Source organism: Xiphophorus hellerii, chromosome 6 (genome assembly GCF_003331165.1).
Source record: "Xiphophorus hellerii strain 12219 chromosome 6, Xiphophorus_hellerii-4.1, whole genome shotgun sequence".
Lineage (NCBI taxonomy): Eukaryota > Metazoa > Chordata > Actinopteri > Cyprinodontiformes > Poeciliidae > Xiphophorus > Xiphophorus hellerii.
This window is the reverse complement of record NC_045677.1, coordinates 19,874,685-19,889,679: the sequence shown is the minus strand read 5'-3', so window position 1 is coordinate 19,889,679 and position 14,995 is coordinate 19,874,685. Positions and strand designations below refer to the sequence as shown.

General features: G+C 38.8%; 1 protein-coding gene and 1 long non-coding RNA gene across 3 annotated transcripts; one reads left to right on the top strand and one right to left on the bottom strand.

Moving 5' to 3' along the window:
- Positions 1-6,607: 6,607 nt before the first annotated feature.
- LOC116722344 (uncharacterized) lies at positions 6,608-10,223 on the bottom strand. The gene is made up of 2 exons (XR_004339748.1): positions 10,124-10,223; positions 6,608-7,438 (listed from the first exon to the last, which is right to left on the bottom strand). It is a non-coding gene; the product is annotated as an uncharacterized LOC116722344 (long non-coding RNA).
- Positions 10,224-10,345: 122 nt separating this feature from the next.
- On the top strand, positions 10,346-13,240 carry neurod6b (neuronal differentiation 6b). 2 transcript variants are annotated; one of them, XM_032566580.1, is made up of 3 exons: positions 10,356-10,509; positions 10,590-10,769; positions 10,859-13,240. In XM_032566580.1, the coding sequence occupies exon 3, from the start codon at positions 10,894-10,896 to the stop codon at positions 11,875-11,877; it is 984 nt and encodes a 327-aa protein (XP_032422471.1). In that variant the 5' UTR covers positions 10,356-10,509; positions 10,590-10,769; positions 10,859-10,893; the 3' UTR covers positions 11,878-13,240. The 2 variants fall into 2 exon arrangements, with proteins under 2 accessions (XP_032422470.1, XP_032422471.1); XM_032566579.1 differs by lacking the exon at positions 10,590-10,769 and having other exon boundaries at positions 10,346-10,509.
- Positions 13,241-14,995: the final 1,755 nt, after the last annotated feature.

The following is a 14,995-nucleotide window of genomic DNA, read 5'->3' as shown; positions in this document are numbered from 1 at the left end:
TTTGCACTAGAACAGAAATCTTGTATTAGGTTCCTCGCCATAAAAGACCAGTGCCAGGCGTGTGAACAGGGACTGCCTGTAACCAAAAGCTATCAACAGTGTTTTAAAGAGATTTTAATGCTTATTTTCTGGCCTTAGTGAGATATTTGGAGCAGCTGTAAAGGAAGATTTGTCGGATTTCTTTGTTCTTTTGGCTCACTGTTGATTTACAGAGCTGCTGTTTTTTTTTTTTTGTCATTGCTCAATTAAATCCACTTGGTAGTAAAATGTGTAAATGAGTTTCTTTGCTGTATTAACTCCAGTCAAGGGTGGCTGGATAGAAAATGTGTCCTGTGGAGTCTGCTACATCATTTTGTCAATCTTTCTCTGGCTGCGTGTGTTGGTGTGTGTGTGTGCTGTAAGTCATAAGTTTTTAAACCTAGAAAAGACAACGTGTATGTTTAGATCCCCTGTATTTGAATTGTTCCTTTCTTAGATGACAAATAAAGTGATGAATAAGTACATTAAGCTGGCATTAAACAAGGTCCTTACGTGTGTGAGTGTGTGTGTCCGTGCTCCACCCAGCCTGATGTCCCAGTCTTGGGCCGAGCTCCAGTGCTGCTCGTTGGAGGGAGAGTAGGAGGACGTGAGGGGGAGGAGGGCGCAGAGGCATTCACCAGCTTGTCCCTTCATTAAGCTGCTCCTTGAGACTCGCTTCGTGTGATTTAATCACACAACCACTGGCGGGAAAAAAGCTGCACAGATCTTACCTGGACCTGCTAATCAGTTTGCCTTTTCTTCCATTTAAAAGAAATCAGCCACACCTGCAGAGAGATTTGCTCTGAGGGCACTGAACAGAAGCAGCGTGACACAACATGGCCTAAAACTTGTATCTTGTCCAGCAGCACACACCAGCTGGAATTTATAATTACATCGCTCTAAAAAATTAAAAGTGCAAAAGTTTTTCACAATCTCATTTTACAATTTATGACTATATCCTGAGTGAAATTATCTATTTTGTTCTATTCTATAACCTACTACAAACATTTCCCTGATTCTAAATTGTCATTTGCAAAAGGTGAAATAAAAAAAAATGAGCAAAAATGGAGAAATAAATAATTAAAAAAAATATATATATATTTATATCCATGTTTAAAAAACATAATTATTTAATCTAGGGAGAGTTGTGAAATAAATATTAAATGAAATAATCCTAATTTTTAGCTACATCTTTCAAGTGCATTAACATTGGGTTCAGGTGATTCACCCTATCGGTGCTTAATTGAGTAGAATGACGTTTTTGTATTGAAATTAAATAGGCAATGGGATATAACAGCTGTCATATATGTAGAGATGCTACTTTTTATATAAACAATGTGTTTAATGTGTTAAAATATATATATTTGTGACAAAATATTTAATATCATCTATCATAGAAATGCTTCATTTCTGAATATTGAAACAGATTTTTTGTAACAGTGATTTATAAAATTATTCAATTGAATCATTCAGTCAATCATATTTTAGAGCAAAAATATACAATTATGAAACACTTAAACTGTTTTAATAAAAGTCAAATAAAATATCATTGCTAATCAAACAAAGATATAGAAAATGTTTAAGAAATAAAAAACAAAATAAATGCCAAAACAAAAGATAAAAATCTTAAGACTCTGTGACATCATTTAAAACAAAAACATCCACTAAACAGACAAATGTTAAAAAAAATGGTTTAATTTCAAATTTCTGTTTGGTTTGTATCTTATTTAAAACTGTTTTTGTGTTTTATGAAATGTGCCTTTTAATTGAGTTTTATTTACTTGCATCTTTTATCTGATATTGTTGTCGATACATTGTTTGCTCCCTCTTTAAAGTCAAGCTGCGCATCAATAAACTATCACACCCTTTTCCACCCTTATATGTGGCCTCTTAGGAAATTGTCCCCTAACTAAAGCAGAACCAACAACATGTTGTCGGCACTTAACCACACACGGCCACTTGATACAGCATGTAACATAGACACCGCATATCAAGCTGTTTAATAAAAATGAAACCCTGTCTATCCATTGGAAAGAGCACAGAGCTGCATTTAGAGTGACTGATCGAGAGCCCAGAAGCAAAGGGGCCCTACGGCTCGAGCTGCTTGTGAGTCTGGGAATCGGCCCAACACTTAAAGAGCCAAGCTTCCCTCCTCTTGACTGGGGACGACCTCCGAATAGGAAGAAGCTATTTCTGCTGGCAGCCAAGTGGCTCGTTTTTTTTTTCTGAGTTGTTTTTGGAAGGCTGTCAGGTGCCAACTGTAACCCCCTCAGGTGGGCACAGGGGGCAGGACAGACGCCCATCATGGCTGCAGCATTGTGACACGCAGCAGATGATGCAAGTGGCTGAGGGCATTGGGACTCCCTGAAGTCTCCAGTGAAAGATTTGCATTGAAAGACTCTGTGGCTGCAATGATTAGAGAGATAGCAGCAATCCTGACCCTGACCGCAAAACTGGCAGCAGCTCATTTGGATTAACGGCGTAACAAGTTGTGAGCACTGACATTACTGTAAGTTTATGTGGCAAATTTGCAGGCAGGCGTTCAGCAGTTACAGACATGTATGATGTGTTGCTGAAACTCACTGTGTGTGTCAGTTTCATTATAAAAACAATAAATCAGCCACTGATTAAAGCAGATACAAATGAGGGGCCTTTAATTAATAGAGTAAATGTTTGTTGCAACCCTTACAGTGTTTCTGTGGCAGATAAATGTGACCTGACTCGAGGCTTTCTGGCATCATTAGTGAAAAACCAGGAAACAAATGGATCATTTTATAAGAAAGGCAGAAAAAATACAAGGTTTGCAAAATATTGTTTCAGTAAGTTATGTTAACTCTCACAATTTTATAGCAAATAAGATTAAAGGAGTCCAAATAAACTGGAGTCAACCTGACGTTTTGAAAGGGTTGACAGTTCATTCTTTAGGTTTGTACGTAATTCTAGGTTAGTTTTACAGTGCTGTGATAAACCACAGATTTTCTCACGGGTTCTGGTTCTTTTCAGTGTTTCTGTCTTTTATCCAAACTTAAATGTTTCAGTTCAAACAATTTTTTTATATCAGGCAAAGATGACCTTTACAAAGAAGTTGCGATGTTTAAATTATTATTATTGAGTTCATTGAGGCTAGTCCCGATCCAAACCAACCTCGGTCTAGTGTAAAAATATCACTTTCCCCCTTATTAAATTATATTAATCAACAGACTTTTTTTGCCCACTTCACTAGCTTCACCCATGACTGATTGATCCCAGAAAAATAAAGAATTTTCTCAAATAAATCCTGCCTGACAATATGAAGCAGACAGAAAGACAGAAAAAAGAAAACATCACTTCCCTCCCAGATCAAAAGAAATTTAAGAACAGACGAACAACTAAGTTGGTGATTTCTAACACTCTGGTGAAGCTTTCCAAGGTTTTGGGACTAAAATTATCCATAGTCAGAGCTGCTGTCCACAAATAAAGAAAACATAGAACACACATGAATGGCAAAAATTGCAAACATGGGTCAGTTAGTTCTATAGTGAAAACTTCTGCAAACCAAAACAAACACAAAGGTCCAATAATTTGGAGATCCCAACAACTTTTTGGAAAATGTTCTGATTGATAAACCAAACACAGATCCTTTTGGAAGGTGGGAGTTCTTTCTCTTGGACCGTTGTCCAAAATCATACCACCCAGTCCACTTCTGAAGACTCAAAGATCACAAGTAAAAGATTTTGGGAGTGGCCTAGTCAAAGTCTAGACTTAAGTCTGATTCTGTGGCCATTCATGCTTAAACTCTCAATGGGTGAATTAAAACGGTTCAACAAAAAATGGTAGGTCAAAATCCCTGCAAAACACTTTAAAATATTCATTACCACGTGTCGCAAACAACTGATAGGAGAGCAATTACTTTTTCACATATGGCTTGCATAGTTTATTTCCCTGGATAAATACAAAAAACCAAAACGGTTTCTAAGAGGGCTAGTCTTTGTTCAGTGTGCTGTATTTTCGTTTTCAAGTGTTTCTTAAGACACTAGAAACTCAAAGTAGAAAAAAAACAGAAAATGAATTGCCATGATGTATTTGAAAAGTGATTTAAGAGTTTCAAGCTAAGTCAAAGAGAAAGGAAAGAGAAAGGGGGAAAACTGAGCTCCTATTAACACTCAGTGTGTTGATAATGTGAGAAAATAAAATCTCAGTCCAATCAATCAACTCAGCATTTGAAAAAGTGGATTCAGCGCTACCATCTAATGTGTAAAAGTAATTACAAAAAAAGCATCTTCAAGTAAAATTGACAGCTGTAGGTTTTTTGTTTCTTGTCTTCAAAGATTAGTAAAACCAGGTAATCCTACACCTGTGGGCTGCATCCTGGGGTCTCGTGTATTTTGGAGAAATGATGATCAATCATGATTTTATCAATATCATGGTTCACGTCTTTTACACCGTTATATATCCATTGTCTTCCCATGCTTATACAAGAGTAAAGATGTGATTCTCACTTAAATATGAAATGTGACACATTTTTATTTATCTTATCACTCTTTGTGTATGGAAGTGTCGCATTCTTCCACAGCAGATTGTCACAGGCATCTTTGAACGAGTGCGAACAGATTGTGCTTTGAAAGAGAAACGGGCGCCTGCAGCAACGCTTCACGTCTGCATCCCGTCTCTGTCTGAAAACAGGACTAACATCTTTACATTATACATTTTCACAAACATATCCATTATTCATGCTCCCATATTTTAATACTATTAGCACTTCTGCGCCACCCACCTAAATACCTGTTTGCTTGTTATCAAAGGTGCAGCAACAGCCGGAGTAAATGTAAGTGTGAGAAAACAGACTTGAGAGTTTTGCACGATTGGGCCATCACACACAGAATGGAAATAGATCTTACAGGGACATATTGCATTACACGTTTTGGACATTTGGGAACCAAGCTGAGTGGACATTGGAGAAAATCCCTTCACCTGTCTGTAGAGTGTTTGCATTAGCAGACCACAGCAACCAAATAAAACACACACACAAAATACACAAAAAGGAGCAGACAATGCTCCACCTGTGTGGGTGGGAGGTGCAGCCACTCAGCAGCTGAGTGGGGCAGCATATGGAGGTTCTAATTGGGTAGAAAAGCACAGCTGGAGGACACCAGTCTAGGACTTGGCCTCTGGTAATCAGTCCCTCAATCTATAGCTCTCCTTTGCATGTCCACCAGGCTGCATGTGAGGAACGATTGAAACCAACAAGAAACTTATTCTAAACAAAAAATTCTCCCAAAAATGATTTATCTCTAGACTCAAGGATGTGGCCTTTCCTAAGATATATTTCAGTTCTCATAGCTAATAATGAACAGAAAGACACAACTTTGTCCACCTACATAAAAGATGTTTTAACAAACCTCAACCTCACAGTAAAGGAATTCGTATACATATTCAAACGAAAACGCTATACAGTATACGCCTGAAAAAACGTGTGCAGTAATTGTAATACATAAAAAATAGAAGTACATGAGCCACAACATGACTCAATGTATTTCATAAATAATAATGATGTCATATGATAGTCATAGTAAACAGGTGTCACATTGAAATACACATTTTGAGAAATTAAACCCAACTCTCAAACATGAAATATTTAGAGTAAGCTCAAAGTCCATGTGAACTGCAAATCATAAGACATTTTATTGTTTTGTTTTTTTATTTCCGGTAGGTCAGCAGACTCAGATCAGCCTGTCTAGTCCCAACAATCCTGCCATGTTCAAAGTCACTTCCCCTTTCTTCACCAGTTCCAACTACAGCAAGTCATCTTCATGATGTCTAGAGATCTAACTGAAATGAGTTGCTGTCATGTGATTGGCTGACTTGCCATTTGTGCTAACAAGCAATTAAGCAGGCACACATAATAAAGTGACCTGTGCAGCGTTTTATGGATTCAACTAATGTACAATAATACTGTGTGTCAAACTAAGTTCATGAGATGTAAACTAGAAGAAGTTAAACGTACGCTTCCTGCTACAGCCAAAACATATTTAATATTCAAACCTGAAAAGTTGGATTGTGACCTTGTTTCAAGTGGGACACTTCTGGTGTTAAAAGTCAGATTTTCAACAGCTTTCACTTAAAGCTTAAATATTTTGACTCCCAAGTTCAAATGCAATGAACCAATGCAATGATTACTCTCTTCTTTTGTTTCTAGTATGTTCACTGTCTTTTTCTCCTAAATGTTTCTTTGAAACTTTATTGAAATGTTTTTGGTTTTTTTTTGCTTTATTAAAGATATCAATCTTGTGACAGACATGGAAATTGTTATTGTTATCCTGCTATCAGTACAGAAAATGTTACAGTAAAGCATAGGTAAGGTAATTGATAGACAGAAACATGCTTACTCTCCAGTTTTCCACATCCTATATAAGCAGATAGTAATGTTTGCTTATTAACTTCATTGTTGTAGTTTTTTGTTGTTTGTTTATTTACTTATCAGTGGTTACATGAAGATAAAGAGAACAAATATTACACACACTTGAGGCATTCCTTGAACAAAACATCAGAGATTTGGAAACAACATATGATGGATGTTGAAAAAAACAACAACAAAAAAACAAACAATAAATCATTTTGGAAACAGCTTTATACCATGACAACAAGATTATTATTGACAACAACTGAAGTGTTCATTTGGGTATCCACAAGTACTCAAAATAAATGGCTTGCACTTGTATGTGGCACAACATAAGCACTTCCTCATTTAGCTTCTGTGTTTGGCATTTAGTTAATTGTACATGGAGCTCAGTTGAAGGCGGTGTAATATAAATAGCGAGAGTTGTCGCAGGGCTCATTACGGAGTCGGTGTTACTTAGAGTTGCTTCGTATATTGGTTCTGAAAGAGAACTAACCCACGAGATGTGACTCTAAATTAAACGTTGGACAGAATCCTGTTGTATAACCACACCATTACCGTCCTCTTAACCACATCACCTCGCACTCATCATCCAGACACGGATCCTTTCTAACTGCTGACATCAATTGAGAAATGCTTTCGACTCAGCGTGCAATGTGTGGCGCCTTCATTTGCAGCTCTGCACCGCGCACTGTGCCTATAAAAGCTGATAATGTGATAATTAAAAAAGCTGACAGGCAAGAACTGTCAGCCAGGCTCCCTGATTTACCAACCTGTGCTATTTGTTATACCTTCCAAATTACAATGCTTCCACCCTTCAAGTACAACATGTGAAATATCAAATGAAATAATTAAGCAAAGCTGGAGGTGTGATTAAAAAAAGAAAGTTAAGCGAAGAAGTCTCTGTGGATGACAGCTTGATAAAATCTGTCCGTAAAGCATCACCGGATCAGATTCGGAGCTGAGACGAGGATTTTAGCAGACAAAAGATCACAGTCCTGTCGCTTTCTCTCTTCCTCTCTCAACCACACCATGATTTATTACCTGAAAAGACAAGAGAACTAATTAGTGGAGTAATTAATTAATATAAATTTGCATATTTGCATTTGCAATTAGTGCAGTCAACTGATTAGTCTGAGATGGGGAGTTTGACTCTTCAGCATGTATCCATGTGTGTGTGTGTGTGTGTGTGTGCGTGGGTGGGCGTGCGTGTGGGGGTGCATGTGTGTGTGTGTAGTGGACCAGAACGACCAGCAGACCAGCTGAAACATTTCGGGGGGGAGAGGCAGAAATGAAGCGACACTTTTTGGCCGTTTTGCTTTGGCTTTTAATTTTTTGTTTTGTTTTTTGTTTTTTTTTTATAGAACCACGTGTGCAGTTAACATGTGTTTAGATACAACTGTCTACATGCATGCATTAGATGAAACGTTGCAACATTCACCATGTTCCGTGCATGCCCTAATTGTCACTGTTGAAGGTGCCCTGATCTCACGCCAGCCACCTTTCTGCAGCCTGACTCATACTTGTGATCGATGCCCTGCGATAACCAATACAAGAGAGACTGATAAGTTGCTTTAATTGATTCTCCTTGCAGCAAGGTCATTCACAGGCACACATTTCCGCATGCAATTGTGTATGTGAGTGTTCCACATAACTGAGGAGTGCATATACCCATATCGAGTGCCAGCTGTGCCCCAGTGAGGATTTGGCAGCGTGCCATTGTGTCTTTTTCCACTGGGTGTGCTTAATGGCTATAATGGTAAGGAACCAACACCGTGCACGCTCCTCTGTTATGTTCACACCATCCTGTGCTTGTAAAGTATCTGCTGAATTTTCTTAATCACTTGTGCATAAAGCTGAAAAAAAAAATTAAGACAAAAAACAAACTTGCTTATGAGACATTTTTAAGGCAATTTCAACTAAAATAGTTTTGCTGGAAAACTTCCTTGATTTCTAAAGAATGTATGTTTCACTTTTTTTGGAACATGGAATATGTAGGTTATAGGTCTCTTTTTTCCATAGAAAAAAATCCTAGAGGTTTCTTCTATCCAACATCTATAATTGAAGATACAACAGACATAATATCGTGACCACCGACAGGTGATGTGATTGATGCTGATTATATCTGTATTTGAACTTTATTTATCAGGGTGTAGGATATTAGGCATCAAATTAACATTTTGTCACCCAAGTTGATGGAAGTTAAAACAGATAAAAGGAGAAAAAATTAGCAAATGTTTGGATTTTAATGTGACACTGGAGCCCATTTCTTTAATAGCTGGCCACTAAATTGAAAGAAGATCCATCTCTGTCCGTCTTCTCAGCATGCAGACTGGGGAAGATGGTAAAGAACATTTCCATAGCTTCTTGTTGAAAAACTAGGAATGAAATCTTCAGATCAGCAACTGTTTATGGTCAATGAATGTTTACTATTTGACTGTTAGAGTCAAAGAGCGCTAAATTCAAAAAGTTCTGATATTTCAAAGAGTTTATGTTGCCATATTCTCTACCAAACTATCTGGAGCCCTTTGGCATCCCAGATGCATGTTTATCAGTAGGTATGAGATACTTTTCTACATCCTTTGTTTCAAGTCAAACCCAACTTGAGCGATTGTAGTCGAAAAGTTACATTTCAGACTCATTCATTTAATTTTACATTCATTGAAAAATTCCAGTCGAGACCATCAAACTCTGCATACTAAAAATGTTTAATATCCGACAGGAGTTTTCGCCCTCTTTTCCTTGAAAGATTGTTTTAATTCAGCCATATTGCAGGTCATGCCAATACACCTCATCTACTCTGTCATAAAATCTTCTTTCATTCAGCCAGATCTAACATGACACACCTTCCAAAAAGTCCCACTTTTGTATAGCCAGTGCACATAAAATTGTCCTATCACAATGTCTCTTGATAAATCTAAGCAAGATTTTGGTGTTCTTTCTGGTCAGCAGACTTATCCAGCAGGAATCTCTCCTTTGCATGCAATTTTTGCATCTATTTGTCTCTTTCTTATTGTTAAATCGTGAACATCGACACAAACAGATGTAAATTAGGTCTACAAGGCTTTAGATGATATTCTGGCTTCTTTTGTGACCTCTTGGATGAATCGTTGCAGTAACTTCGGAAGCGCAGCCCATCAAACCTGTTCCATATTTTGTCAATTGTGTAAAATGGCTCTCTTGGTAGATTGCTGGAGTCAGTCTTAGAAATAACCTTGCTGCAGTTTTCAGACTAATAGATGCCAAGAACTGTATTTCTTATCTGAATGGTGTAAAGCTTCTTCAGATCTTTTAGCCTACTTCCTGTTGTTAGACAGGTCCTGGTTGTTGCTAATGAAATTAAACCAAAAATGTGGTTAATTACAGCTAATTGATTATTTAAATTGGGAAGCATCTATATTTTCGAATATGGACAGTTTAATAATCTAATTTATTTTAATCTGTCTGTCTGTCTGTCTGTCTGTCTGTCTGTCTGTCTGTCTGTCTATCTATCTATCTATCTATCTATCTATCTATCTATCTATCTATCTATCTATCTATCTATCTATCTATCTATCTATCATGCTTTTTTCATTTCACCAATCAACAGAAGACTTCTGAAACTAATCATTTCTATTAAACATTTATCTGTCTACTTGTTAGAATGCCTGTAAATCCTTACGCATTCCATCTTTTTTTTCGTAGACAAAATAAGTAAATAAATAAATAAATAAAGTTCCTCTTTCTTACAGCGAGTGAGAAGCAGGTATTAGTCGTTATCCCTCTCCGGTCTGCGTTTTTGACGGTAAACGTGGGCCTCCCGGTGCCTTTTTACCGGAGCTGCCAGATGATCGGTGCGGAGTGGAGGGTCCCACGGGACGCTGAACACGTGGTCTCGGCTGCCACAAGACGTCAGCGGCAGATGGCATGGGTACCCGGTGTTGGCATGAGTGTCATTCCTCAAAGAGAGAGGAAAGGAAGGGGGAGAGCGGATCGCAGCGAGGAGGAGAAAGGAGGGTTTGAGCTCTGGCTGGTTTAATTGTGCAGTTTTGCAAAAAAAAAAAAAAAGAAGACGCTGCAGCGGAGATTCAGAGGCGATAATTGGGACCATGAGGACAAGTACATGCTGACCAGAGGTGGGTATGATGGGGTGTGTGTCTGTGTGTGTTTTATTAATATTTCTTTTAATGTAAGTAGTTAATTCATTATTTTTCAGCTGAATTTGAAGAAAGAAAACACGGGGCTGGATTTTGTAAAACTGCCCAAAAATATGCAGTAAAAAGGGCCAGAACATTTTTCAGATCATTGTGAATTGAGTGTCTTTGAAAAGACATCAGTCACATCGGCCTCGCTTGCCAATTTGTTCCTCTTCCTCCTGGGAGGACTCATTCACAGGGTAATTAACTGACAACCTTCAAAAGACGTAGGCGCTAAATTTTGCTCTTACAATTTACGTCTGCACTTTTTTTTTTCTTTTTCCTGCAGGAGATAAGTTGACGCTGCCATTCGAGGTACCTCATATGATGTGTGAGCCGCGTTTTGGTGCCAACTATCCCCGCGAAAGCCTGCCTGACAGCCTGCAACAGCCGGAGCGACAACAGCGCCCCACAGCCAGATCCGACCCTCAGATGATGAGGGAGGCCGAGGACGACCTTTCCGACAGGGAGGAAGACGAAAGAGAGGACGACCAGGACGAGAACGGGCTACAGAAGAAACGGGGGCCGCGGAAAAAGAGGCCCGGCAAGGAGCAGGTGGACAGGGCCAAACTCCGACGCCATGAAGCCAACGCCCGGGAGCGCAGCCGAATGCACGGCTTGAACGCCGCGCTGGAGAGTCTGCGCAAAGTTGTGCCGTGCTACTCGAAAACTCAGAAACTGTCCAAGATCGAGACACTAAGACTGGCAAAAAATTACATCTGGGCCCTATCAGAGACCCTGAGCGCGGGGAAGAGACCGGACCTCCTCGCTTTTGTGCAAACTTTGTGCAAAGGATTATCTCAGCCTACCACCAACTTGGTGGCGGGCTGTTTGCAGCTGAATGCCAGAAATTTTCTCACGGATCACAATGGAGAGGTGATGTTTTCGGGCAGGTCGCCCTACGAAGCTATGTACTCGTACACCAGCTCGGACATGAACTCGCCCCCGGGCCACAGCGGCGGAACGCTGGACACCGGCTCCAAACCTTTCCGACACTACAGCTACAGCAGCGCCTACGAAACTTACTTCGAGAACCCGTCCCCGGACAGTGGGAGCCCGCATTTTGACGGCCAGCTGAGCCCCCCGATGAACTTCAATGGAATTTTTTCCCTAAAACACGACGACCCGCAAGATTATGGGAAAAGCAGCCACTATGGCGTGCGCTACTGTGGCGCGCCAGGGCGCTCGGCCCTCGCATCTAACTCAATGTACCGAGTCTCCCCAGAGGCCCGTTTCCCCTACGACCTGCACGTCCGCAGTCAGTCCTTCCAAACGCAGGGGGAAGTCAATGGCTCTTACCACAATTAATTCACCACATGGGACGAAGTGCAAACTTCAGATGCAAATTTCTCTGCACAAAAGTAAAAAAATAAAATAAAATAACTCAGATGTTGATGCACATTTTTGGGGTTTAAAGTTACTTCTTAACTGTAAAAGCAGCAGTTTGGGTGTTATTTTAATTTATGTTGAATGATTATTATCTTAAATTCTTCAGATCCCCGTTTTTTAAAAGGGAAAACAAAGTTTGAATAAATTGGTGCTACATGTTTGTTTCCAAACAAGTCAAATTTAAGACGAAACACGAACTTGTTTACTTTTTATTTATTTATTTCTCTCTTTTTTTTCTTACAGTTGCAGTGTAGTATTTAAGTTTCTTTTCTTTCATGGAAGTACAGCAAATGTTGGTAATTATACACTTTTTGGATATAGCTGATTGCACCCAACATAGTTTGTTATATATGAAAAAGAATTAAATGAAAGGGGGGAAAAGAGCTAAATTGATTTCAGTTCATCAGGGTAGTTGACTCAGACATGTTTCGAGCTAAGAGAATCTGTGTTTTCAACAAAACTTCAATTGAGCTATGCAATCTTGCCAAATGCAATCAGTGCTTATTAGAAATGTATTCTTACAAACACACCAGATAATTTAGGACTTAAAATAGGTCAACTGAAGGACAAGGAGGTAAAAGTAAAGGCGGAAAATGTCACGTTTAAATTCATTCCTATATGTCGGATCATTTTTACAGTACCGAACTGAATGTAATTTTTTTTCCCCAGTATTTATTTACTTTTTAAAAAAAATTTAAGTCCGTTTTGTTTGATTGTGAATAATATATATTAAAAATAATGTAAAACGACAATGTAAAGTTTTATGTGAATTTCAAGTTCGTTTATGTTGCATTGTTGTAAAATTTCACTGCAGCTGACAGGGGGAGAAAAAAAAAATCACATTTGTGTTCAGCTGGAATAAAAATGTAACATGCCTTAATAGGGGGGAGAAAATGATAAAGGCAGTGGCCATTAGTAAACCACGATGGGGAAGTTTTTGGTTGCTTGATGTGAACTTTTCTTTCCCGTGGAGCGACTGTGATGCACTTCTTATATTTCTGCACAATGTTGGTGACCGTGCTCATAAATCCTGTTGATTTTTGTAATCGGATGCCGAATGCTTGGATGATGAATCTAATTTATTTCCTGAAACGCACACACACACACGCACGCACGCATACACACACATGCAGGCACGCACGCACAAACTCTTCACACTGACGCGCACTCCTGGAAACCCGTTATGGATCGAATTATTCGTGAAGTAATGTGTTAATGTTTTGTGATGTGTTTTGTCGCAATAAAAATAAATAAATTAAAAATAAAGGAATAAATTAAAGAAGAGGATGTGGGAGGCTTTATGTTGTGGCCCAGATTCTCAGCTTTCTGTGGCAATGATCGACAGCAGATGGCAATTAAGAAAAAAAGAAAATAATAATAACAATAGTAGCTGGAAAATAAATTAAGATAAAACCATTACTTTTATTTTATGCTTATTAATACCACTCAGAATGCGGCAGCGCAGGCCCATAAGATTTGCACTTTGAATGTTTCTTTTTTATATATATCCGCTAAAACGCTCGAATTTATGCAACTCATAGACACTTTGGGTAATTATAAGTTGGCATTCATTGTTCTTTTTAGGATAGTTTTTTCCCTCTCTTTTTTCGTTTTTATTTGTCGCTAATTTGACTGACTTCCAGCTGATCAGATGGCTGATTTGTGTCAGAAGCGCCCAGGAGGTGTTGGATGTCATCCAGACTGCGGCTCATGGCGGTTGGTTGATCCTCCCAGTTTGGAACCAAGTGGGTTTGATAATCCCCGGAGGCAGCAACATTACTGCTGTAAAAGACAAGCGATGTGTTCGAGAACAGAAACGATCAACAGTCCTTCCTGTCTGCCTGCTTTGTTCCTGCTCTTTTCGTGTCTGGAGCTATCCGCATGTTGCTCTTTCTGGGTGATTTTCTAAGCGTTTCGGGGGGCTTCAAAAAGGCCGTTTTCAGTGGTTTCACGGGATTGTTAAGGGATACTAATCTAACAAAAGTGCCGTTGAGAATCACTTTGTTTAATGTTACATCGCAAACATTGTTCTGTCATGAAAGATTGCGAATACTCATAACTTTCAGGCCCGGGAACTTCCTTCATAATATAATGCAATTTTGTTCAACATTATTTTAACTAACAGCTTATACCGCTTTGTTAAATTGTGTATCCCTTAACTTTTTTACATTTTGTCACATTTCAGCCACAAACCCAAACTTTTAATGGATGTTATGAAATAAACCAACAAAAGTAATGCATAACTGCAAAGTTAAGGTTACATGGCTTTAAAAATGTTTTTTTTTTTTTTTTAAATGAAAGTCTAACAGTTGTAGTGTGCATTTTTATTCAGCCCTCCTTCTGTTCAGTACTCCTAAAAAAATAAATCCAGCGCAACCAATTGTCTTTATAAGACACCTAATTAGTAAATAGAGCCCACTTGTGTGCAGTTTAATCTTAGAGAAAATACAGCTGTTCTTTGTACTAGTGAACAAACAACATAATGAAGACCAAGAAACCCAGAGAACAGGTCAGAGAGAAAGTTGCAGAGGAGTTTAAGGTCTGGTTATAAAACAATATTCTCAGCTTTTATCGCAAACCAAAGACAGTAACTCTAAACTGACAGGTTGGACAAGGGAAGTATTATTCAGAGAACATCCCAAAACGCTCCAGTCAGAGGGAAAATATTACATGCTGTGTCAGGAGGAAAACTAATGATGCACGTCCCTTTGAACACATCATTCCCACTACGAGGATGACTTTCTTAAACAGTGACAGTTCAACCTGTTGGTGATGGAAGGATCCAAATAATGAGCAATGTTGTTGGGAAACCTGTTAAGCTTGAGGTGTAAGTTCACCTTCCAGGACAACAACCTAAAATTATGTCAGAGCTCCTTTACAACAGATTTGTAACCATATTCACGTGAATATGGAACGGCCCAGTCAAAGTCCAGACTTAAATGGAATTTAGAGTCCTTGGTGAGGCTTCAAGGTCATGAGATGCTTTTCATACCCATATATCCAATCCATGCTATGTACTATCACTGAGATATTGCTT